The sequence below is a fragment of the Podarcis pityusensis genome, assembly GCF_964106645.2.
Source record: "Podarcis pityusensis genome assembly, chromosome: 1".
Lineage (NCBI taxonomy): Eukaryota > Metazoa > Chordata > Lepidosauria > Squamata > Lacertidae > Podarcis > Podarcis pityusensis.
Window position 1 is genome coordinate 75,668,193 of NC_138028.1, and position 26,655 is coordinate 75,694,847.

The 26,655-nt window shown below is 43.7% G+C and overlaps 1 protein-coding gene across 6 annotated transcripts in view; it reads left to right on the plus strand.

The window, feature by feature from the left end:
• DUSP8 (dual specificity phosphatase 8) overlaps positions 1-26,655 on the plus strand; it is an 88,143-nt gene that overhangs the window by 35,123 nt on the left and 26,365 nt on the right. The window contains exon 1 of one of the 6 annotated variants that reach the window (XM_080998875.1): positions 21,186-21,612. The exons of the other annotated variants lie outside the window; for them this stretch is intronic. Within the exon in view, the coding sequence (XP_080855001.1) occupies positions 21,495-21,612 (118 nt within the window). The 5' untranslated portion in view covers positions 21,186-21,494. Of the gene's footprint in view, positions 1-21,185; positions 21,613-26,655 lie in introns of those variants that run through there. 6 annotated transcript variants of the gene reach the window in all.

Genomic DNA, 26,655 nt, shown 5'->3' on the forward strand with positions numbered 1-26,655 from the left:
CACCTTCATTATACACCTTTAGGCACCAGGCAAAACGATCCTTTTAAACCAAGCCTTTGTTGATTTGATTGACATCCTATATGCTTTTAAAATGGGGGGGTATTGGGTTGTTGTTTTTATTTTTATTAGGTATTTTGTGGTTTTATATCTTGATTTTATTCTGTGAATTGCCCTGAGACCCCAGGGTATAGGGTAGTATATAAATTCTAATAATAATAATAATAATAATAATAATAATAATAATAATAATAATATAATGGGAGTCAGTCCAACAATATCTACAGGACCGCAGTCTTCCCACTCCTATGCTATGCTACTAGATACCTTGACCGCCTTGAGCAGGGATTCAGCTAGGATTCAAGAACTTGCAGACCCATGGAAGGGGCTTTAAAGTGACCATCATGCCTGATGCGGGTGCCTGATGATGCCACTGAGCTTAAAATATCAGATAGAGAAAATAGACTGTGTTCCTACAAAACTCAAGCACTCATATGATTGCACCTTCTGGGGCTTCTTTGCCATATACCTTTATTCCCAAGTTCTAGTTGCCTTGCTTAACTCTTTTAAGCTATTGTGTGAGAGCAAGATTCATGGACTTCTCTTTTGCCCTCTTATATTGGACAGGAATTGATGTTAAATATGGATATGTGTTGTGGACTCAGTCAGGGACTCTAAGGATACGGTTTGTTCCATATATTAAGATTATCTTGTGATTTTTATTCGATTGCTAATAGTTATGACCCTTTGGGGTTTTGTAATCTGTTCCTCTACTTAGAGATGTAACATTTCAGGGAATATAAAAGCATAGGGAGAAAAATGTTTTTGGAGGTGAGGGGAATGGAAATCGAAGGAGGGGAAAAGAATAGAAATATTCAGAATTTTTATCCAACCAAGCTTAAGTTAGGAACGTGAAATCCATTATGTATAATTTAGGTAGTGGGGGAAAGTGTGGTGTTTGGCATTTTTATGAAATGTGAAAGTATAAGTTCTTAATTTAAATTCAAGCAATAGTTAAAAACATTCTGCTGCTGTGAGCTTTTGCACCCTAATGTGCCTGAGGAATTGTCTGCCACAAAATGTTGCAATGGCCACGATGCAAATAGCCTTACAGGGGTATAAATCAAAGGCACAGAGAGTGTAGGCCCATCAATGGCTAGTAGTCATGGTGGCTAGATAGAACATCGCATGTTCAGATGTAGTGCACCTTTGAATATAGGGGAACACCATTGGAAGAGAAGGCTGCCTGATTTCGGCCATGGACTGGTTGAATAATATGTTCTGAAGGAAGCAGGAGTAACTATAGACACCTATTCCACTGACCTGTTCCACTTACCATGGGAAAGTTCTGTATGCTGTGCTGAGGGTGGGCAGAAGAATTGCTGCATCAATGCTCTACAAATCCCGTTTTGCCCAGTAGAGGGGAGTGTTGCACATCTGCAGGAATCAGCCTGAGCCAGTCTGTGGCAACGAGCCCAGGTTTACTGAACACGAGCGCATTGTCGTGCCTCTGCAAAGCTTTCTTCTTTCTGTGCCTTTCCCGCTTACCTGTGCCATAATTGCTGGCATGTATCTTGCATCTTGACTCTTGTTTGGCGTCATTTCCATGAAACTAGTAACCAACAGTGTGGTTGGTTACTAGTTCAGTTCACTACTCCTTTCAGCTTTGTAGAACTGGACAATCAGAGTAGAAAAGTAGGTAGGATTTCAGGGAGTCAACAAATCTTCCCCGCTAACCTTGTTAGTATTTACAGAGTGAATGAATGAGCAGGGCTCTTTTCCAGAACACTTAAAAAAAATAATCAATGGATTCATTCGGAAAGAGGAAAAGGAGGGTGGCGGCGGGGGGTTCATTCCAATGAATCAGGGTCCCTGAGGGACTCTTATCCCAAACCACAGCCCATATGGTAAAGTGGCTAAGTAAGCATGATATTCTAATTATAGCTTTCTGCGGAGTGCGTACAGTTACAGTGCTAGCGAGCTCCAAAGGAAAGGCGTGTGAATGAATGAAATCTCCCAAGTGGACAAAGAAAGGAAAAGGCAGATGAAGATTAAACCCACTTATTCATTCCATAACTCTGGGAGCCAGATCTGCTGCTTATATTGTTTCCTAGCACTCTGGGCCAAGCGACACATGGCATTTACTCCATAGCTTGCTTTTGAGTGCAACCCTTATTTTTTCCAAAAACTGCCGTCCTGCCCCCTCCCCCCATCACAATATGGGTTCAGATCCTAGCATAGGAGTTAGGGAGCTTTAACACATGCACCCTCATGCAATGGTCCTAAACTGGATCAGGGACTCTCATGCCTGCAATTTGCATGGGCGGGGGGCAGCTTCCAATATCAAGAATAAAATTTTCATCCCCCCTGTGCAAATTGCAGAAGAAAAACTTGTGGTGCTCAGAATCCCTTTGAAAATAACAGGCAAAACATCTGTCCCCCCCCCCCAAAAAAAACACAGATAAGGAAATCAAGCACAATCAACACCCCCCAAAACAGGAATTACCCACAGCAACTATCCAAAGAGGCCCCCCAATCTCAGTTTTAAAATCATTAAATTTGGGAGGGGCAGGGAACCCTGGCAGATGCCAAAGGGTCTGTCTGAGAATGCCACATGCCTCGATACACAGGGTGCCACAATAGACACCCCAGTACTAAAGTCCTTTCTCCGTTCAGCTAACTTTTCCACATTTATGTCTGGCATTAAAGTCAAGCAAATTAGTTACAATATAGCCCGTGAAATGTTTCTGTTTTAGCCCTTGCATTATAATGTGTACTGCCACCGTAGATTGAATAGAGCTGCTGTTTATATAGCTTTGTTTACAACTCTGCCAAACTTGTCCAACCAGAAATGTCACTTGTAGTACCAGGTTTGTGCCATGATGCTTGTTTTTGTGAAATGTTGCATTTATCTGGATGCCTCGGCTGCGGCTCCAATCTGGTGGAACGCTCTGTCACAAGAGACTAGGGCCCTGCGGGACCTGACATCTTTCCGCAAGGCCTGCAAGACAGAGTTGTTCCACCAGGCCTTTGGTCAGGGCCCAGCCTGACTCCCTCCTCTGGCAACCTGCACAGAATTTTGCTTAAAGGTTGCCATTAATTTGATTTTAATTAATTTTTATAATGAAATGTTTTAGAATGTTGGATTATTTGATTGTTTGATTATTTGATTGTTGTTAGCCGCCCTGAGCCCTGCTTCGGCTGGGGAAGGCGGGATATAAATAAAATTTATTTTTATTATTATTATTATTATTATTATTACTGCTTTAAGTGGCGTACACATTTGATGATGGTGATGATGATGATGATGATGATGATGATAATGTCACAGCTGTGGAGAGGGGGTAGAATTTCTTTAGACATGGGATCACAGGAACAAGCATGTGATGCAAGGAGAATCTCTTGGAAGCAATGTGAATAAAAATCTCAGAAATACAGTCAGGGTGTCTTCACTGCAGAATTTTAGTCTACTCCCAAGAGTATATTTGTTTTGTTTTTTAAATGATATTTATTGGAAAAAAAAATTTTTTAAAGTTACAAAAGAAAAACAAAGTAGAAAAAGAGAAAAACAAGCCACTTCCAACCATACATATACAAATTCAAAATAAGAGAGAGAGAAAAAAAACAAAAATACACCACAAACATTTAAAAACATTTAAAAACAAATCCATTATTCTCAACTCCTCAACTATCATTACCCTCTTTCCTTGACCTCCTCCTCCTCCCCTTCCTTGTATCCTGGTTGTTGATTGTCACAGCAAATCCTTTCCATATTTCATAATATTCTGTCATTACATTACCTTAAACTATTTTAATCTTATCTTACTATAAAAAACCTTGAAACTTGAATATTATGGTTATGAGAAGTTGGTAAAAATAAGATTTAAGTTTTATCTTATTTTTACCAACTTCTCATAACCATAATATTCTTGCATAATTCTTTAAACATTTTTACTAAAGCCAAGTAATTTCATTCCAACATTTTTCTAACATTCATCAATTTTGTAAAACAGTCCTAGTAGTGAAAAAGAGAAATAAAAACAAATCCAATCTTCATCCAACGTCCCTTCCTCCTGGTCCCGGGTTTTGTCAGTCCTTGTTATCCCATCGATCTGGCACATTAACCTGGTATCCTAATATCCGAGGCCCTTAAGTCTCTTCCATGTCCCTTCCGCAGCTCTTCTTCATATTTGTAACTGTATTTTCCCTTGTCTCCTGCTCGTTTCACTCGTGGGAACTCCAGCTTAGCAATATTTTTGACCCTTCTCGACAGATCAGCCCCTTTTCCATAATCAACACTAAATTCCATGTGGTATTTAAAAACATGTTTCAAAATCCCTCCAAAATTGAGAGCCCCCACAATCCCAAACATCTCACGGCCCATTGCCAGACTTGAAAAGTCCAAACATCCCTGCATAGGAGGGTCTATCCAATCCCCCATTTCCAAACCAAACCAAACTTTTTCTTTCCAAATCTGGCTTTTTCCAAGTTCATTTGTCAAATCCGAAAGTTCATATTCCTGTTGGGCCTGTTCTGTCAGGGCACACTCCTGATTTAATTCCTGGGTGGGCTCCACATATTTTCCCACTGCCTGTTCAAAATTTCCCACTGCCTGTTCAAAATTTCTAATCGAATCAGCCATCAAATTCGTCTTCTCATGTAGCTGTTCCAGTAGGGCGTTTGTTTTATAGAAAGCACACAACAGAGCTTCTGAATACATTGTCCTGAAGGTCAGATGTCTATTCCCACGATTGTAATCTGTAACAGCTGCCAGCTCCCAGGAGTTGGTTACACAGTCTCCCTCTAGGGGGGAAACTTCTATTTAATCTTTCTTTTAAAGACAAGTCTAGCAACAGAGTTTCCTTTTTTCAGATATTTTGTCAATATTTGTTCCTTTAAGGTGTGAAAGGAAACAATGGAATCACTATGTTTCTCTTCTTTTAGCTATCTGTCAAAAGCGTTTGTCTCTGGTCAATGAGCTTCAAACGTCAGTCCTGACACCCCGCTCCAGGGTCAGGACGATGGAAAGTTACTTTACTTTAAACTCACTTCTGCAGGTTTAAACAGTCCAGAAAAGATCCCCCTTCTTCTCCTGCTGCCGAAGGGGGGGGGGGGTTCAACAATTTTAAATGATGAAAGCCAATCCTTTAAAAGCGATTTTCTGAGCTCTAGTTTACGTTGTCTTTGCTTTATTCTGTCTACAAGGAAACGGAAGGCTGACTTCCTGTTTAGACCTTCCCGTTTCAGTACCAAATTGAAATAAAATTTTTAAGTCCAATTCCTTTCTGGTCACAAGTCCTTATTTAAAGTCCAATTGTTCAAAGTTTAAGTACTCACGGGTGCTTATTTTAGAAGCCAAATTGTCCCAGGAAAAAGGCAGCGCTCTCCGGCAACAGCTGTGCGGCTTCGCTCCACGGAAATAGCAGTTGACTCACAGCACCGCGCCACTTCCCCCTCTTCGCTTTGGAGCCCGTTAGTGGGTTCCTTTGCGGGTTGGGGGGGCACTAAGGGTGCCCGCCGAGTCCCATGGTCACAGGCTTCATCCGCCTGTGATTTTTAAAAGGGTCCCCGCTTCGCCGTAGCGGAAAAGACCCGTTTCGCGCGGAGCTAGTCCCTCCAATTCAGAGGGAGTCCGCCATTGCCGATGGCGCCACCCCGGAAGTCCCCAAGAGTATATTTGATCTCTGGAGAATAGTTCTTACCATGAGCTTGCTGTATGCTATTGACAAGTTGAATAATCTTTTGTCCAACACCTATAAAATGGAGAATGCAAATGTCAGTGTCTTATCTGCTGGTGCCGGAGTCCTTCTGGGCAGAGACTGTTGCTCAGCAACAAACAGCATTTGGCATAGCAGAGCTCTGATGTTATATTGGCTAAAGATGCTTACTCTCGCTACGGTATATAGCCGTAAAATAATCACTAGCTTAGGAAGATAGTATCTGTAATGATGGCTTTAGAGTCTGCTGCCCATGCCCTGCACTGCTTTAGATTTGATTGTTACAGAACACAAGCAGTGGGGAGAGGAGGAAGGTGGTGATTCAGCCAAGTGTATTTGCTGTGCTCTGAACAATTTTCACATGACAGCAATTCCCCATGGAAGGAGAACGGATGTAGGCAAGGCGGGACTTGCGGGCGGCAGACTGTGTGCCACAGTTGCAAGGTCACTGTGGTATAAATCAAGGACAAGCAGCCCCTGCACAAATTACATAATTCTGGGTCTTCCGTGAGCTTGTTTAAGGTGTGGGGCTGTGCCAAGCACATCCAGAGTATTTGTAATTTACCCTGAACTCCCAGAAATCCCTTCTGTTTTCCGGGGGGTAGAGTCTGTAAAACAGCTCACTGGTCATACATTTCAGTAACTCCTAGGCACAACTGCAAATAAAGAGCAGCCTTTTTACCTTGGAGTCTTGCTGCCCAAGTTGTAGTTGTTTATTTCCAATCAGTATGTGAACTTCATCCTCTCTTGTGTCCCTGCAGTCCCTGACCATGTTTGCCTTTCCTCTCTGCCCATTCTCACTCCCAGTATGTATAGGAATACAGGAAGCTGCCTTATGTTGCGTCTGTCCAGTTCAGTTTTGTCTACACTGACTGGACTAACCGTGGCTTAGCACAAGCCCATGGGTTCCTGGACAGAAGACTGTAGCCAGAGCACTCTTCCCCCAGCCTCCCTGTACGGTTTGACTTAGTTTGTTGTCCAAGCCACAAGCAGTAACCCAGGTTTGTTCTTGGGTTTACATCTTGTTGTTTGTCTGGATGAGACAAACTGAGCCCAGATTTAGATGACACACTAGCCCAAATCGTGAGGGAGGAGTCCAGTGGTCAGGATCTCTCTGGGAGCTTGTGGGTTCATGATAAGCCATGGTTTGGCTTAGTTTAATGTGCAAACCAACTATCACATTCCCCCTGTAGGTGTGGACAGGCAGGAGGCCTGCAGGATCATTTAATTTTTACTCAACCCCTGAGGTCCTCCAACTAGAGCAAGCTGCAAAATAGTGGCTCAAGGGGACAGAGACAGATGCAAAATGATGGCTTGGGGACAAAGCCGGTTACTTGCATATAAAATTAGCTTACCTACATCTGAGTTATTACTGAGACAGGATTCTAACAACCCAGTTTAACAGCAGAAGAAATGCAGTTTTGCTATTAACACTGTTAAACATTTGAGAGTCAGAAACCTTTGACAATCTAACTGAAAATATGCCAGGAGATCCTGATCTACTTCCATCCACCTGACCCCAGTGTAAGGGATTGGATGTTGGGCTTGGATTTGGGATTAACAGGTTCAAATCTTCATTAAGCTCAATGCCTAATCAAGCACATGGCAGAATTATGAGGATAAAATGAGCTGCCTTGAGCTCCTTCGAGGATAAGCATGATAAAAAACCTCATTTTTTAACTAAAAATCAGTATAAGTGTCTTGTAAATGTTCTCTCAGTGTTCTCCAATATAATCCTTTATGTATTTAGCAGAACTTTTTGCCATTGAAGAAAATGTGGCTTATCAGACGCCGTATACGTTTCTGTTTTACATTCACAGATCCTAACTTGCACATATACTTGGTTTCTCAGGCGTGTGCATGCACACACACCCCATTACATTCAGGGAGGGGAGTGAGCCCGTTCCCAGAAGTTGCTGGTAATTTCCTTCCTGAGGTTTTGGCAAAGATTCTTATGTGTGTTTTTGCTGTGGCGTCATGAACTGCATGCCCTGGAGCCCGCCAATTCACTAATGTCAAACACAGACCACTAATGTGCTGGGTGGAGGAAAGGAACTGAAATGTAGAACACTGGGTCACGGCTGCTGAGTTTTATGTGGAAAGCATGACTCAAAATAAGAAAAAGGCTGCTGAAAACTTAAAAGAGGAAGGCAAAGCAGATTTCTAACACGCACACACACAAAATTTCCTCTTTGGTCTAATGTACAGGCTATTAATTTAGACTAAATGGTTCAATGCTTGGGTGGTCTGAAGCTTACTTTGGTGTCAATTTCCAAAGGTATACCTGCCCAAACATGCAAACATCTATTTTAAGATATAACATTGTAACATACATCCATGACTACCAGGAAAGGTTCATATTATTCACATTTGTTTCTTTACAGAAGTTTTCCTGTGCAAATGTATTGTTTTTCTGTGGTCCTGTTTTCTAACATTTTATGTTTCAAGAGTGTAAGCATGTCTTGCATTGAGAAGTGGCTATAAGGGAAATATTTCATGGATTCTGTTGAAACTGTAATGGATTCAGTTATTAAAATTTCAATTGAATAAACATTATATGCTACAATTGGCATACATAGGGGTAATCCATGGGTAGGCAAACTAAGGCCCGGGGGCCAGATGCGGCCCAATCACCTTCTAAATCTGGCCTGCGGACGGTCCGGGAATCAGTGTGTTTTTACATGAGTAGAATGTGTGCTTTTATTTAAAATGCATCTCTGGGTTATTTGGAATTCATTCTCCCCCCCCCCAAAAAAATATATAGTCCGGCCCCCCACAAGGTCTGAGGGACAGTGGACTGCCCCCTGCCGAAAAAGTTTGCTTGTCCCTGGGGTAATCCATCACCTCCTCCAGGTGTTTTCCCCTTATGTAATTGAGGTTCCAGATGACAAGGAGAGCCCACATGCATTTGGCAGGCTTGCTGGTTGCAGACATTTTCCTTGTGAATGGGTGTTGTCCCAATGCAAGGATGTGTGGTCTGCTGGTGTGGCCCTGTTCTCCCTCTCAAGTAATTTAATTACATGAGCAGGAACACAGGAAGGGGGCTTATTTCTCTAGTATGTGAAATGTGGGAGGATTGTTGAAACATTCACAATGAGGGAAGTAACATCCAGCAGCTGCACTTACACCCAAGTAATCATGCATAGGATTGTTCTGAAAGCACCCACAATTAAGGCCCACCAAATTCAGTGGGACTTACAGGAAACCTGTTTAGTATTAGACAGCTTATCTGCCAGGTAGTACCAATAATGTCAATATAGTGTAATCATGACTACATCAGTAATTGAACCAAGATCATCATCATCATCATCTCGGAACTGTAACTCCAGATTTTTTTGTACTCTGGTATGCGTGCCCCCATGATGAATGCATGTGGGGACAATCGGATATGAAGGCGGCATCCATTCATTTTTCAGGTGTGCTGTTTCCATACATGTCAGGAGAGACCCAGTTTGTGCCTGACCATTGCTCACCTATATTTTAAATTCAGGTAGGGAGCCATGTTGGTCTAAAGAGGGCCATAGCATGCATTGATGGGTACTTCCTTCATACTGGATGGGCTGTACCTGTGCTTGGTACTTTTATTGGGCAGTCATATCTCAGTAGAAAGAGGAGGAGGAGGCCTTCAAGAATCTTTGTGCTAGCATTTCTTCTAGGGCACAAAAAATGAAATAAAGCATCTGAGCCAAAATTGTGTTTTTAAAATCTTCTAGGTAACTTTTTTTATTTAAAAATCTCATTAATCAGATGAATATGTGCAAATGTGACTATGTTTTCATAGGCAAAAACATTATCCAAGGCCCAGATGGTTAAGCCCATAGATAAAGATCTGTTTCAGATAGACTAGTCTTCATACCTATATAGAAAACCAGCAGAAAGGCTGCTGGTAAGCAGCAGTATCCTCTTTTACCCTTGATATCTTGTGGTAAGGATACAAAGCACTCCCACTGGCCTCAGAAACCCCATTTGGAATTTCCCTGCTGCTGACAGCCATTAAAATCTATTGGCTTATGCAACCGGGTGAGCTTGCTGCAGTGAGAATTCCCCACTTGTAGCAAGAGTTCAATCACTGCTGCAGCTCCACAGTCAGCAGGGCTAGGACTCCAGGCTGTCTTACCCTTGATGGTGTTGCTTGCTTGCTTGCTGGGATGCCTTGGGCACACACACCTGCTGTATGGCTCTGCTTTGCTGTCTTTCATAATGCTTTTATCATACCTCATACCTCTGCATGTAGCGACTTGGTGCCAATGTTACCTGCAGGGAATATAGCAGCTCATAGTGCCAGAGGATTGACATGGGGTAGAAGGGATTCCTCCTGCAGCCCCAGCTCTCAGCAAGCAGGTATAGGTGGGAGGATGGGAGATGGGAAGGAGGAAGAGAGTTGTTCTTCTTCATTTCTCAGGCAGTAGGTAGGTTGCCAGTACTGCTTTGCAAGTACGTGTAAACAGCCCTGCCTGCTGCCCACCCTTTGCAGGAGGAGCAAGCCTGTTGATTTAGATGAATTTCCTGACGTCACAAGAAGCGGTGAAAAAGTGAATGGAGCCAACATTTTTTCTGCATTATGTACCCTCTCTCCCTCCCAGCACTGCTATTCCTGCAGGAGCCTGACTGTTCTTTAACCTCTGCTGATTCCAGAGCAACATCTGCAGCCCCTCCCTCAACACCTCTGCGCTTTTATTATAATTGGCTTATCAAGCATGTTGCCTGAAAGTCCTCTTAAGTTCATGCTGTCAGCAAGGATGGTGTTGGGCTGGAGGAGGCAAGGGAGCCCTCACCAGCCTCTTTCCCCTTTTATGTTTGCTTACAGGAGTGGTGAAGAGTTGGCATGTGCTGGACCCAAGTGCTGACACCGCAGCTGCCTTTGGTGCTTCTGTGCAGCTCGGCAGGGGCCACCTACTCTGCTCTGGAGAGAGGACTAGGCATGCATTGTTTGATTGCTAATAGGAATGGGAGAGACAGATTTCCTGGGGAGGGTGGGGCAGAGCTAGTTAAGAATAGGATCGTGCTTCAGCATCAATGGCACAAATCACAACTTACGTCACTGGTGCTTGAAACAGTTTATGGAATTGGTTATTTAAAGTCTGAGTCAAGTAGCTCTTTTGAGACAGTTGGCAGCAGTGTTTTCCCTTGCTTCCTCCTCTAACAAAAAATGTGTGCTGTGAGCTGGGGTGCACCATGATGAGGCCAGCACGATGGGCGTAGCCAGTGTCAGCATCGCCCTTGAGCCAGTGCCACCAACTGGACTCATCCACTTCAGCCCCGACTGGGCTAGGCGAGCTGGGTAGCACTTCCAGAGACCACCTTCTGCACAGGAACAGGTCAAAGTGCTGTGGACTCACAGCTTAGAGTTGTGAGCACCGGATTCACTCCAACAAGAAGACAGTCGTCGCACAGCAGAGTACAGCAGAGTCTAGCAGAGTATATAAACAACTCGGAGAGCAGCTCTGTAGAATATCTTCTTTATTCTATCTACAACTATTATACAACTATATACAGAGCTAAATAGGTCTAAGCATAAATGAATGCTGCACTGCACTGAGTGTCTGCAGCTGCTCTTAGCAGCAACCTTATCTCTACACACAATCTCTAACACTCAGTCTCTCTCGCTCTCTCCGACACTGACTGACTGACTTGGTGCTGGAGCAGAATAAGTAGAGAGCACAACACGCCTCCTCCTCTCTGGAGAATCAGCAGACTCCTCAGGAGATTCTTGGATATGGGAGGGGTGAAATCTCAGCCAGGATTTTTGTGGGGGGCAGAACCTCATATTTGTATTGATTTGAATTGATTTAGGGGGCAGCTGCCCCCTATCCCCCTCTTGGCTATGCCCATGACCAGTGCACTTACTAATAGTAGAACCATTAGCATTATCATGTCATTATCATATCATATCATGATAAATGAAACTAACAACACATGATGTATCTCTGTAGGACTTATACTTCCTCACAGTTGGTCAGTGTTAAGTCAGATGTAGTCACCTCAGGTGGTGGCCCAGGAGGCCTGTTATTTAAAAACAAACAAACAAACAAACAAACAAACAAACAAAACCCTAATTTCTAACTAGAGGCCTCTTTCTGTGTTATCCTGAAGCAAGCAAACCAGATCCTGAGCTTTGCCCTGAATATACAAGACAAGGTTGTGGGTGCTGAATCTGTCTGATGCTAGCAGAGGGGAAGTTACAGATCGGGCCCTGGCTTGGTGGAGACCAAAGGACTTGCTGAAAGTATGACTCTGCTCTCAGTTTCCCATAGCTCTGAAGTAGCTCTTGATTGAAAATTAGGGAGCATAATTTGGTGGTAGCCTACTTAGGACTAAAATGCACAAATCCTGCCTGGTTCTGCATCACAGGACTGATGGGGTGGTTCTGACGGTTGGCTTTTCAAGTGCAGCATCCTTTATGCTTTCATACATGCAGCCTGGGAGTGTGGAATAGCCACATCTTTCTCATGGGAGGGTACACTGCAGGCACATGAGGAGTAACCTAGGGCAATTCATGTGAGAAGCCTAAGGCCATTCACAAGAGAAGTGGATGTGTGCACAGCCTAGAAAAATAAAAACAGTTAACACTAAGAATTGTGTGGAATTAGACTTAGAAGTAAAATAAAATAGAGGCCTAAATTCAGCCTGCATTTGAGCGCAGGATGAATAGTTCACAACAGTTCAAGACATAGGTTATAAAGAATTCAGTATTCTGCAACTGAATGAGCTACTTCTGAAGCTCTGGCTGAGTCCCGTTCCCCCCCCCCCCCACTCTTGGTCACCAAGCTGTGCTAAAGCCTTTTGTACCTTTTCTCAAGCCAGTAGCTTTTCATCTGGCCGGGTATACATGTGAACTCATCAGCCATCTTCTTCACCACTCCAGAGCTTGTACCAGTTCTGTGAAGAATGTTTAGATTTTTCCATCCCTCTTTTTTTCTAAATTTAGAGCACCCATTTAACACTCATGATTTGGAAAGAATGTGGCATGGTAATAATTGATGAGTGATCTCTCCATCCCCCAGCTCTTCAGCAAACACATTGCCTTTGACAGGTCTGGCCATACTCCCAGACCACTTGCAAACCTGCAGTGCTATGGAGAGCCTGTGTCTTTCAGAGGCATATCATACATGCCCATTTCTCCTCCACTCCTATTTCCCTAAACTCAGTAGATCCGTTTATTTTCTTTACCTCCTGTGGGATATATATATCAGGAAGGGTTGAAAGCACATTAGCAGCTGTGAAGAAATACTTCTATATTCACCTGACAAGTCAGGAGCCAATATTTGTGTCGGCCCATTTAATCCCCCCCCCCATTTGTTTATGTGGGGTTGTTTAATGGTGCCTGGTAAATGAAGCAAAACAGGGCCCCAACATTTACAAGTATGTGCAAAGGAAATGGTCAAACCAGTAGCATAGAAGTTTATAGTTTATTTGAACTTCCTAAATGGGCCTATAGATGTCCTTCTCTGCAGTCTATTAAAAAAGGTAAGTATCACAGGGGTAAGATGTAAAGGTTTAGTAATGGGTTAGAAATTGGCTAAGCACTAAAAAGTAAAACAGAAGAGAAGGGTCAGATGCTTAGAGCAGAAAGTTATCAGTGGGAAGACCTGTAATTCTGATACAGTGGTACCTCGGGTTACAGACGCTTCAGGTTACAGACGCCTCAGGTTACAGACTCCGCTAACCCAGCAATAGTACCTCGGGTTAAGAACTTTGCTTCAGGATGAGAACAGAAATCGTGCGGCGGCAGCGGGAGGCCCCATTAGCTAAAGTGGTACCTCAGGTTAAGAACAGTTTCACGTTAAGAATGGACCTCTGGAACGAATTAAGTTCTTAACCCGAGGTACCACTGTACAGCTTTCAAAAGATGTACTAATTGTTGATCACATGGCAGCACATAAAGATAACAAAACAACTTTCCACTGCATCAAACTATACTGTTTGAGATGTTCTTTAAAAAAACAAAAACAAAAAAAGCTTTCTCAAAAACGTTCACTTTTCAGATACTTGGAAAGTTTTTATTTTAATTTTAAAGTTTAGCACTGTGAAACGGTCCATTGCTGCTGTATACATGATAACTGAACATCTAAGCTTTTATCTTACCTTGGGCCAGCAATAAGTAGAATGTGACAGTGAAAGAGGTATAGACAGGGTTTTGGGGTTTTTTAACTGCAACTTTTTAATTAAATCTTAGTACAGCTGCCAACACAAACTTGATAAACTGCTATTTCAACTGGCAGAGTCATTGTGTTGACGTGAGATGTTGGTGTTGCTTTTTCAGAGTACAGGGTCAGATTTAAGGTGCTGCTTTTGACCTTTAAAGCCCTTCACGGCCTAGGACCCTCGTACCTACGGGACCGCCTCTCCCGGTATGCCCCACGGAGAGCCTCAAGGTCCATAAATAACAACACCCTAGTGGTCCCAGGCCCTAAGGAAGTTAGACTGGCTTCAACCAGAGCCAGGGCCTTTTCAACTCTGGCTCCGGCCTGGTGGAACGCTCTGCCTCATGAGACCAGGGCCCTGCAGGATCTGATTTCTTTCCGCAGGGCCTGTAAGACAGAGTTGTTCCGCCTGGCCTTTGGCTTGGAGCCAATTTGATTCCCTCCCTCTCTTTCTTTTTTCCTTTCCTTCTCCTCCTGCGATGAGGCTACATTTTAATATTTTAATGTTTCAATATTTTAATGTTGTATTTTAATGTTGTTTTTAAGTTGTAATCATTCAGCTTGTTTTTATTATTGCTTTTAAGCCGCTCTGAGCCCGACCTTGGCAGGGGAGGGCAGGGTATAAATAAAAATTATTATTATTATTATTATTATTATTATTATTATTATTCACTGATTAATTGGCTAACTTGTATGTCCAGCTTTTGATCCTCCTTGCAGCCATCATGCTTTAGGGCAGTGATACATGTTGTGTATCAGTCTTAATGGATAAGATACTTTCAAGGCAAGTGCAGGCTGCGATTGAGGAGGTGGCACTCAGTACCCCATTAATGCTGGACAGCATTGTGTTGTGAGTCCAAATATGGTGGCTGACTGTGCAGAAAGGGAGAGTTTCGAAACTTGGCATCCTAATTTAATTCCATCTTGTTTTAATATGCTGCCAATCCATGTTCTCTGCACTGAATTCCCTTCTAAGCTAATGTTTGGTGGCAGATTATATCATGCCTTTAGATATGGTTTGTTAAGGGATTTGGCATTTCCAGTTCGCTACATTTTCCACAGGACCGGCCTGTAAGGAAACTACAGGAACGTGGACTAAGAGATTTTGAAAACATGTAAATACTGTACTTGGGAGCCACAAGGCATTATTGGAAATTTTACAGAAGAAAACTTCTAGGCTTGGTTTGGATTTGTCTAATAAATCAGTTTCCAGCAAAAACAGTGAAGCACGTTTTGCATAGTGAACGTTCCCTATGACATAAGCTTTCATGAGCAAGATCCCACTTTATTGAATGCATGATAATAGATAAAAGTTCAGGGGTTTGTCGGATATGACCATTAAGGTATCAGTTAAGTTTTCTAAAGGAATTATCCTTTGTGCATCCATGTTTCACACTTACGTTAACTCTCAGGACAGAAGTGGTTCATCATTGACATGACTACTTACTGTACTGAGATAGAAACAGTAGTTTGTGCATAAATGGTGGGGAAGAGAATGGGAATATGTTATTGGGTTGGCCCAGAAGCTGAGGTTGCAGCTGCTGTCTGCTTAGGCGGCAGCCTCCTTAAAAGCTTGTTAACAGCAGGTGTTAATGAAGTGCTAATGAAGCAGTTTGCCAGAAGCAAACCAAAGGCGCTCACTAGCCTCTTCATCTCAACAGGAACCTCAATGGTCCCCTAGTACAAACTGGTTTATTAGATGGAGTCAAATAACCTGTAACAGATGAAGCCTTTACTTCTGGAAAGTGGGTTAGCAACACATTGATCATTTGTAGTTGCCTAGCGACTGTTACACACACACACCATGGAATACTGTCCCAACGCAAGCAGTACTGATACTTGCGCAATTCTATTTTCCAGTGAAATTCCAAAAGAGATTCTTCCAAGAGATCTTGTTCAATATCACTGAGTATCCACAGAGAATCATAGTTGGTGGTGATGGCTTTTAGTTTAATACTGAAAGTTCAGGTGATTGCTTCCACATTTGGCATGTACTATGGTGTTGCCATACTTTGTTTACCCACTTTTTATGGGGCATCTACATGATCTCATGTACCCTCCCTCTTAGTCCTGTTCAACTTGGTTCCCCCCGACCAAGTTCAGAAAATGGTTGTTGTTTTTAGAGCAATGACATAGCAGCACAATTTCCCCTTATGTACACAGCATATCGTGCTCCTATGCTGTTCAGTTGTGGTGTATATTTCTGCTCGTGGGTGGGCGCCATTCAGCCAGTTATTTGGCATCTGTGATGGGGATTAATGTGGACCCAGTGGCATTAGTCACAGTGGCATGGAAGTATGGCCTTTGGTCCATTGAAGCAGAGACAGAAAGTCTTCCAGAGCATACCCATATCTGTTCACAGTCAAACAATCTTGAACAAGCATGTGTAAGTGAAATGTTTCATTGCTGCACACCACCCTGATATTGCAGTATATAAATGGTGGTATATAATTACTTTTAAATAAAACTAAAGGTGAAATGGGTAGTACTAATTTTCGAGCAAACTACAGCTGCCTGCCCAGCAACTTGGAAGAAGAACTACAGAGAATTATGATTTTAGTGTTTTCTCCTGCTGCTGCCCCCCCCCCCTTTAAAGTAAGCTCAGGAATATGCTGCAAGCTCAAGGCTTGGTAGTGTGGCCTTTTCAAGGCTCGACCCACAACGGTAGAACTCCCTTATGCCAAAAAAGGAAGAAGAAGGAAAAAAACCACCAGTCCCACTTGGCTGGCCTCCTTTTTTGGAGAGCTGTAAATACTTTTTTCTTTTCTTTTGGATGCTCTCTCCAGCCAGTCGGTGGTTGGGAGTTGTCATTGTGACTTCCAATTTTACGTGGAAATTGATTTGAACTTCTTATAGGTTTACATTCATAATTCCTTTATTCATTTGGATGAGAAATGCCATAATATTTTGTTATGCTTTGAGGATATAAATGCATACATGTCAGTAAAAGCCAGTGGCTTCACAGTGGAAGCCTTAACCAGTCAGGTATCAAAACAGCACACGAAAAGCCCCTGTCTTTGCCTGTCCTGTCTAGCCCCCTGAAACACAGCTTGTAAACTACAGGTCCTGCATGCAGAATCTTGAAGCTCTGACAAAGACAGTGTTAGCTCCCAATCTGCCAGTTCTGGTCTCTTTCCCCCACCCTCTTTCCTCTTATGCTTCCTGAAACAACTCAGAGAGGGGTGCCTGTGTGAGCACACGCTGATCAATCCCTCCAAGGAAAGGGGATGGATTAAGGTGAGATGCAACAAGAAGAGGGTTCCCTGGTTTTTTCTTTTCTCTCTTCTTCTAGAAACATCACACAAAACATATGAGAATGGTGGCTATGTTTGCTGTCAGGGGCTAGCCCAGGGGCCAGCAAACCTTTTCAGCAGGGGGCCAGTCCACTGTCCTTCAGACCTTGGTGGGGGGGCTAGACTATATTTTGAAAAAAAATATGAATGAACTCCTATGCCCCACAAATAGCCCAGAGATGCATTTTAAATAAAAGCACACATTCTACTCATGTAAAAACACCAGGCAGGCCCCACAAATAACCCAGAGTTGCATTTTAAATAAAAGCACACATTCTACTCATGTAAAAACATGCTGATTCCCAGACCATCCACTGGCCAGATTTAGAAGACGATTGGGCTGGATCTGGCCCCAGGGCCTTAGGTTGCCTACCCATGGGCTAGCCTGTCCTTCACTCTTGTACAAAGTGGCCCCAGTGGAAGTGTAATCACCAGCCAGAATCTTAGATGTTTCTGAGTGCTTCATTCAGACAGAGAGACTGAGCCAGGTCACATGGCTGAGTGAATTGTATTCCAAGCCTGTGTTCTATAACATTCTGTTTAGCAATGTCATCATCAGAAGACTTGTTTTCCTGATTCTATAATTATTCTTTGGAATGCACTCCCACCCACTGTCTTCCCTCCCCCCACACTGCCAAGACAGCTTTTGTAACAATTGGACCAAGAGCAAGAAACTCATTGTGTGGGGCTGCTGGGGGTGGGCGGGGACAGGAGAGGCATTCAGCAAATTTCTACATACAAAAATGGCAAAAGTACTGTGTCACGTCATAACTCAATGCTTGCAAATAGAAAGGAGGTGTGTGTATAACATAAGAGCCTGTTCCCAGTTAATATTTATTTCCTTTTAAGAAAACTGTTTTTATTTTATTTTTTTCTGACAGAGCTACCTAAAGAAGTCATGCAATGGAAAGGTGGGAAGTTTCCATTGTTGTAGATCGCAGGAATCCTGTGAACTGCAACTCCCATCACTCTGAACCAGCATGGCCAATAGTCTGGGGTGGTGGAAGTTGTAGTCCAACAACATCTGGAGTGCCAGAAGTTCCTCACCGCTGTTGTAGATGTTCCTTCTCACCAGCTGGAGCTTTTGATAAATCAAATGTTGAAGTACAAAGTGCTTTCAGTATTGCAGACACTTCTTGATTGCTTTCACAAATTGTGTTGTGCCAGTCAGTGTCGACGTTGCAGGGAGCAGCTGCTGTAATGTTTGCACGGGCCCTGGTTGTCCGCATGCTAGGAGGACTTGCACTGCAAATGTGCAACAAAAGATGCTTATTTTTCTTAAAGTACCTGCAGGATTCACCCAAGTGCTAAAGAGAGAGCATAGGAAGTCCTGACAAGAAGCAGCGTCTACTGTCCAAGGGGCTTGCTCTGCTGCGACAAGCCAAGGAGTGAATTAAATAACATTAAAAGATAAGAAACTGAGCTCGTACATCTCAGTGTAGTGACTTCTCCATTGATAAATGGTATATTTATGGTACCTCAGTTCTAAACCAGGCCTTTAAACACATTATCAACCTTTTGCTTGATTGCTGGGAGGTGGAGGTTTTTTTTAATTGGAGGAAGGTCCAATTAAAAATAGGAGAAAGGTCAATTTTGAGCAATTCAACTGGGCAGAGAATTGACCTGAAAATGATAGACTATAGTGTGTTATAAATGATGACCTGATTTTTCATTAAGAAACTCCAACCGTAATGCAGAGGGGACATGGCCGCATAGGGTACTTACTCCCCCTCCTAAAAATAGTTTCAGGAAGCAGTGTTCAGAAATAGAGAAAATAACAGGTTTGCTTGGCTAAACCTACTTTACCCAGTGAAAATGTTACCCAGTTTCAGGAAACAGTTCTAAATGCTAGGAAAGCAAATGCAATTGTCCTCTAAAGTTACGTTCTTCTACCCCAGTTTTGCTGCAGTACACTGGCATGATACATTGACCGGAGGTCAAGCGATATGTTCTGAGGGCTAACAGGAGCAGCATTCAGCGTACTGCCTCTGTTTAAACACTGCCCCTCTTCTCCAGTGTAGTTTCATTGTACTTCTCTAAACTCCAACCCACATATGATAATAATCAACCCCATATTTGTTACAATAACAAGTCTCATTAGAACACTGGTTCCAATCATGGAGCGGCGGGTGGGAGGGAGGGTTTATTTAATGCTGGTGACTTCATCTGGAGTGATGTCACTGTTAAGGAAAAACACTGAACTCCCATGAAACAGTTCAGCCTTGGATTCCTTGCCCTTGTAAATCGTTGGCTTTAAAGAGACAAAGCATCCCATCCACCACATCTAATCCTGGATGGTTTTCCATAGAACTAGGAATCATTCAGTCCATGAACAGACTTAGAAAGCATCAGGGCATAAAGGCAATTAAAGAATACTGAGTATATGCTTGTCCAGTGTCCTTGTCACAGCAGAACAAACATTAGGCCCCACTGCCTTGTCAAGCTCTCCTCTGTCAGCAGTGTGGAGTACCCTTACCACAGTCCACACAAGTTCAGGAACTAGGAGCCAGGCCTCAATATCAGCTTCTTCCACTTCTCCCTTTATGATTGTTGCACTGGTGTCAAAAAGCATGAAATGTAAAGGAGAGCAGAGCAGAGTGCAAAGGCCATGGAAGCTGGGTGCAGAAAGGGTGGCAATCTGTGGAGCAGGAGATTTGGATGACGGATATGTTCAGGCCAATGGGTTAGGAAACCAGGAAGGTGCCGCACACTGAGTCAGGCCCATTGGTCCATCTAGCTCAGTATTGTCTACACTGACTGGCAGTGGCTCTCTGGGGTTTCAAATGACATTCCCAGTGCTACATGGAGATGGCAAGGATTGAAACTGGGCTGTTGTGCATGCAGATGGGGACTGGAGGGCCAGCAGTGGCAAGTGGCAAAGAGCTTACATGTTGGAGAGTTGAGCATGCAATGGGTGCTCACACCACCAGGGCAACTGGGGGTGGCAGCAGTGCCATATTTTAAGAGGCAAAATGTGAGAAGGTGACACATTGGGATTTGATAGCAAGAGGGTTTTTTTTCTGAATTAACCGCTGGCCTTACAAAACCTTCCTCGCCCTCATAAAAATGGATAACTTTGTTGCGACAATTAATTTCATTTAAATTGTTCCCCGGCTGACCTGGAATGAATACAGTGGTACCTCAGGTTAAGAACTTAATTTGTTCCGGAGGTCCGTTCTTAGTCTGAAACTGTTCTTAACCTGAAGCACCACTTTAGCTAATGGGGCCTTCCGCTGCTGCCGTGCGATTTCTGTTCTCATCCTGAAGCAAAGTTCTTAACCCAAGGTACTATTTCTGCGTTAGTGGAGTCTGTAACCGGAAGCGTCTGTAACTTGAAGCGTCTGTAACCCGAGGTACCACTGTACTTGTGTGCATTCTGTTATATGCATTGTGTGGTTGGTGTTGGGATGAAAAGGTGTTGGGAGGCAAAGCTTAACGAATGGGCAAATGTCGTGGTGCAGATTTGCTGTTAATCCATCCATTTCATGATGGAGCAGGAGCTGGGCAATGGCCAGAAATAAGGACAGCTTGGGACTCCTGTCCAGAACAGTCTTTAATGAGATACATAGTTTTCTCCTGGGTATGGAGGGGGTGGAGAGGTGAAGTTCAAAGAGTTGCAGGAAGAGGATGTAATGTACTGCACTGCCACTCCTGATCACAAGGGAGATGCAATGGATTGTGCAGGAAACTGCCGGCTCAGACATTAGCTGTTCAGTCTTGTACTCTGCCCACTATACCACACTTCCTCCTGCTTTCTGTTGGTGCTTTGGGACCAAGCTTGTATCAAACGGATGAGCAGGGCTTCAGTTTGCTGTGCAGATATATTGACTTGCAAAAACAAAAGGCACCAGAGCTGTTTCCTTCACCCCTGCCGCCTGCCATTCACTAGGGTGGTTGGAGGAAGCGGGGAAAGGGATGTTGTCCCTTTAAGCAGCTGAGCGAACCATATGCCAGTAGCGTAGCCCTTGAGTTAAACTGCATGTCTGTGTGCTGAGTAAGGAATGCGGTTGCATGCCTGACCCGTTAGCTATGACTGCTCCTTAGTGGATCAGCACGGCTGTTGCTCATGTGCTGATCTCATTCAGCCTCATTGGAGCTGGCGCTGCACATACACAAGGAGTGGAGAGAGGGGGAGAATCGTTCTGCTGAGAAGGAGCAGGAATATTCCTGTCCTCCTCCCTCCCTCCCCTTTTTTATTTCTCCAAGAAGCTGGATCTAGGGGTGTTTCGGGCTCCCCTACTTTTTTGGGGAAATAGGAGGCTTCCACCCACCCACCTCTGGCAACTGTTGTTTTGCGAGGGCAGGAGGCAGCTCTTGGAGAGAGACGCTGCGCAGCTGCCTGGATGCCTTTGGATGTTATGATTGCTCCCTCTGAGGACCAGTTCTGGCCAGACATGCACAAAGAGCAGATGAAGCTGAAAATCAGGGTGAGACGGATGAAGGAGAGCAGGGAGATGCGAGGTTGGTTCCCTGGATTTCCCATCCCTTTTAGATGGGGGGTGTGCACGAGAAGTGAATGGGGATGGGACTGGAGTGTGCTTGGGGGGTGCGGGGGGGGGGATGGAGGAATCGATTCTGTTGCCTGAACCATGTCTCCTGCCTCCCGAGTGTGCCAAGTGGGGAGGGGGTTGGCAGCTGGCATCTTGCCATCACAGGACTGGGACAAGTTTAAAATTCTGGCGGCAGGAGGGGGAGAATGCCCATCATTTCTCCAGCCTTCGCAGATGCAGGACACAACAGGCAGCAATCCTGAGCACGCACATGAAAATCTCATTTGTGAGACTTACTTCTGAGTCAACATGTTCAGAATTGGGCTGTTGGAATGTGACAGAGTAACACTCCCTCTTCCCCAGAATAATCAGAAAATGTGCTGCTCTTTCAGTGTAGGTCTTCTCTCTGTCTGTCTGTCTGTCTGTCTGTCTGTCTGCTGCAAGAAGATGGGCATTGGGTGATGCTTGTCTTGAGTCCCTCTGTGTTCCTGCATGTGCACTGCTGCAGCACTCATCTGAAAAAAGAGTTGCTTCCCCTTTAACAGGGTCTGGATTTTTTAAAAAAGGATGGGGGGGTCTTAATTTCACAATGAACTGGGATCTTTAAAACTGGAATATAATGGGAAACTCAGAGGAGTGAGGCAGATTCTTTCTTTCTTATGTAACTCACCACATTCTCCAGGGCAGAAGGGTAGGGAGCTGTGGAAATTTCCTGGGGACATCTCCATGCATGAGAAAGCATCTTGCATTCACTGCTACCTTCTTTAGAGGTCACTTTCTATCAAGTGGATGTGCAGATGGAAGGAAAGGAAGGAAAGGGGGAATTACCTTCTAGAAAGGCAAAAGAAGAGAAGAGGCATAGAGGAAGGTGGGGGCACTATGCTGTCCCTAGCTTTAGATCTTGTGCATTTGCTTTGCTGCTCAATATGCCTGACTGCATTTCTCTACTGAGAATGACTCCTTTATTGAAAAGGCATCCATAGTGGTTTATTACTTGCAGGGCTAGCCCAAGAGGTGAGAAGAGAAATGAAAAGCAGCTTTAAAAAGTAGAATGACCTACTTTTACCAAACGATGGAACCATGAAACTTTCCCACAGCCCTTGCACTCTTTACAAAATCAGAATTCTCCTGCAGCGCTTGGAAGCCCTTTTGTGTCATGAGATGCATAGCCCAGCGATTGTGTCATTAGTAATAAGTCATTTATGGAAATGACACATTTTTCTTTACTTAGAACCAGTAGAGCTGGTCCTGGTAAGGCACATTTACCAGAGGAAAATCTGGACCGGCAACTTAGGAGGGCTGATTCTTTCAAGGGTGTTATTGCCCAATGCTTTTTTTAATAGAAAAATATTGGTGTTAATGGTTGCTTTCCTATTTACGTAAGGTCTTGCACCTTGGAGAAATATAACAGTTGGCAAAGATTCAAAAAATGAAGCATGACTGACTTGAGGACAGGGAATGTGGAGTTTCCCCCCACTCTCCCTTATGGATTCTTCTTTCTGTTGTACACGCAACCCAAAACTGCCTGCCCACCAGATGTTAGTTAGCTCAGTAAAAGCAAGAACCATACTTACTTCTATCCTCTGATACTAGTATAGACAATCAGCACTGGCTATATGCTGCATATAACATGCCTAAAACGGGGGTTTTTGTGGCGGGGGGAGCATAGAATAGGTAGAAGTGTGCATAGAGGTTTGGGTCTTTGTATGGTGGTGAACTAAGGTTCCTGTTCCTTCAGCTAGGAAGAATTTAGATGTGATAGTCTTTCATCTGACAAATATTTGAGCTTCCTCACACAATGGCGGTGTCAAAATTGTCTGAATTGGGGGGAACAGAAATCGATCACTCCAGGGTTAAAGATACTTGATGATGATGATGCCACCAGCAAAAGTGCCACCAGCCATGGTGACAAAGGCATGAAAACAGAGATTACTTGGTGTAGCACAGGAAGATGGTGAGAGTCAATATAGCAGAGGGCTGTGAGGGGAACAGCTGCAAAGACCAACCGAGCCCTTTCACTGCAGTAATAGAATTCAAATAGGAACTTGATGAGGTAAGATCCTAAAGCCATTTAAAATGAGGGATCAGGGGAGGCAGTCTCCAGAGACCTAAGAGAGAGTGTCAATTCTTTTTTTCCCCTTTTCAGAAAGCTGCTTTAACTGCCATTTTAGAAGCCGGTGTTTGGCTTGGGCGAAACAGCAAATGTTGCCCTTGCAAAAGGGGCCAGTGAGGCTGCATTGAAAAAATGTGCTGAACATTCCATCCGCTTTGATACATACGAAAAGGGGCTTTATGTGGAATTGGCCAATGTCCAGCAATGGGTGAGATAATCGAGCCGATATAAGGAGTAGAACACCATTTGTTACTTGAGGAAGGAAGTCAGAACTGACTTTTGCTAATCCTAGAAGGGGTGGGGGTGGGGAATGCAGCCAAGTGTCCTTTCCTCGTGAATTTCAGAGAATATTTTGCTGTTTCAGGTCTTGATATATCCCACCCACACTCTTCAGTTATGACAGCTCTCCCTTACTTACCCTAATAAGAACAGAGGCCAAATTCCCGTAGCAATATAGTGTGATCTGCCTCTGTCACTTGCTTGTTCTGCTGTTTCTCCATACTCAAAAACTCATACCTGTGCATGGGAGTGAAGGTGTGAAGTAGCCCTGGAAGTGGTGTCACCGCTCTCCTCCTACTTATTTAGCCATGTTGAGAGAGTAGCAATGCTCCAGTGTGACAGCTAAGCAGGGTTTTGTATGTGACCAAAACATATAGCTCATGCTGGAGAACTCTGCTTTGTGTGGGAACAAAAGAACCAAAATCAGGGCTGTTGTCTTGCACGTAAAGGCAAGACAGCAGAGCAGACAGCAGAGCAGACCATCTAGCTGCAAAAAGGAAGTAATGGTTGTGAAAGCCAAGGAATTTTCTGTGGCAGGACTGAGTAAGATTTTCAAGTGCTGTGATTTCATCATTGGCGAGGCTTGTAATGGAAGCCATCCTTAAGCAAAAGTACCGGACATTGAACCGTATATCTTGAATTCAGTAAGCCTTTTGACAAAGTCCCCCATGATATTATTGGGGAGAAGCTGGTAATATATGGACTGGACAAGGTCACTGTTAGGTGGATTTGTAGCTAACTGAACCCCAAGAGTGCTCACTAATGGTTCCTCATCATCTTGGGAAAAAGGGACAAGTGGGGTGCTGCAGGGTTCTGTCCTAGGCCCATTGTTGTTCAGCATCTTTATGAATTACTTGGATGAATGAACTGAGGGGATGCTCATGAAATTTGCAGACAATGCCAAGCTGGGAGGGGTAGCCAATGCGTTGGAAGACAGAATCAGGATTCAATATGACCTTAATAGATTGGGAGACTGGGCCAAAACTAACTAAATGAATTCCAATAGGGAGAAATATCAGGTTCTACACTTAGGCAGGAAGAACCAGCCGCACAAATATAAGATGCAGGGCACCTGGATTGCCAGTAGTACATGTAAAAAGGATCTAGGGGTCTTAGTAGATCACAATTTGAACATGAGTCAACAGTGTGATGCAGCAACAAAAAAGGCTAATGCTGTTCTATGCTGTGTCAACAGAAGTACAGTGGTACCACCAGTTGCGAATGGGATCCGTTCCGGAGCTCCGGTCACATCCCGAGGAATTCGCAACTGGAGGTGATGCTTCTCTGCATGCGCATGACACGGTTTAATGCTTCTGTGCATGTGCGCAGCACATAGAGCACTTCTGTGCATGCATGCAGGGCGAAACCCAGCAAAATACTTCCAGGTTTGCTGCATACGTGTCCCGAAGGATACATAACCAGAGGTGAACGCAAGCAGAGGTACCACTGTATAGTGTTCCAATCAAGGGAAGTTATAGTCCCACTCTATTCTGCCTTTGGCAGACCACACTTGCAGTACTGTTCTGGGCACCACAATTTAAGAAGGATATTGAGGAACACGTGCAGAGGAGGGTAAACAAGATGATAAATAACGTGGAAACCAAACTTTATGAGGAATGGTTGTGGGAATTGGGTATGTTTAGCCTGGAAAAGAGGAGACTAAGAGGAGATATAATGGTCATCTTCAAATATCTAAAGGGCTGTCACATAAAATATGGAACAAGCTTGTTTTCTCCTGCTCTGGAGTGTAGAACCTGAACCAATGGCTTCAAGTTAAAAGAAAGGAGATTCCAACTAAACCTCAGGAAGAACTTTCTGACAGTAAGAGCTGTTTGACAGTGGAATGGACTTCCTCAGGTGGTGGCGGACTCTCCATTTAATAGTTTCAAGCAGTGGTTGGATGGCCATTTGTCATGGATGCTTTAGCTGAGATTCCTGCATTGTAGGAAGTTGGACTCGGTGAATGTCAGGATCCCTTCCAACCCTACAATTCTATGATTCGCCAGTCTGAGCTGCCTTTAGTGCTCTTCAGTATTTTATATTTTTTTCTAAAGTTATATTCAAGGGCTTAATGTGTTGGAATAGTTAGAAAATTCATTTAAAAACCGATAGACTTCATTTTCTTCATTGTAGATGAGCAATTAAGGGACGGATATTCTAACACAGGCGTAGGCCCTCCAGATGTTTTGGGACTACAACTCCCATCATCCCTGACCACTGGTCCTGTTAGCTAGGGATGATGGGAGTTGTAGTCTGGAATGCCTGTTCTAACACCACATACATAGCATGATACATACCTTTGTACTTTGTATCAGTCAATATTAAAGAATTACCACCCTGATTTCATATATAGTATCACTAAAGTTAATTAGAATCCCCATCTCACCCACACTCATGCACTGAAAACCTGCAGGCTGGGGGAAGTGCACCTTTTCACAAATCTGACTCTGACAATGGTAGGGTGGTATAAGGATTTACAGTGTCACTAAACTGAGTTCAAGTGATTTTAAGTAGATGCATTTTGTCATTCTGCCCACCTATGACTTAAATGGGGGGGGGGGTCCTAGCTAGGCAGTGTAGACTTCTTTATTTCCTCTTCAGTAATACAGTAATGTTTAGTTT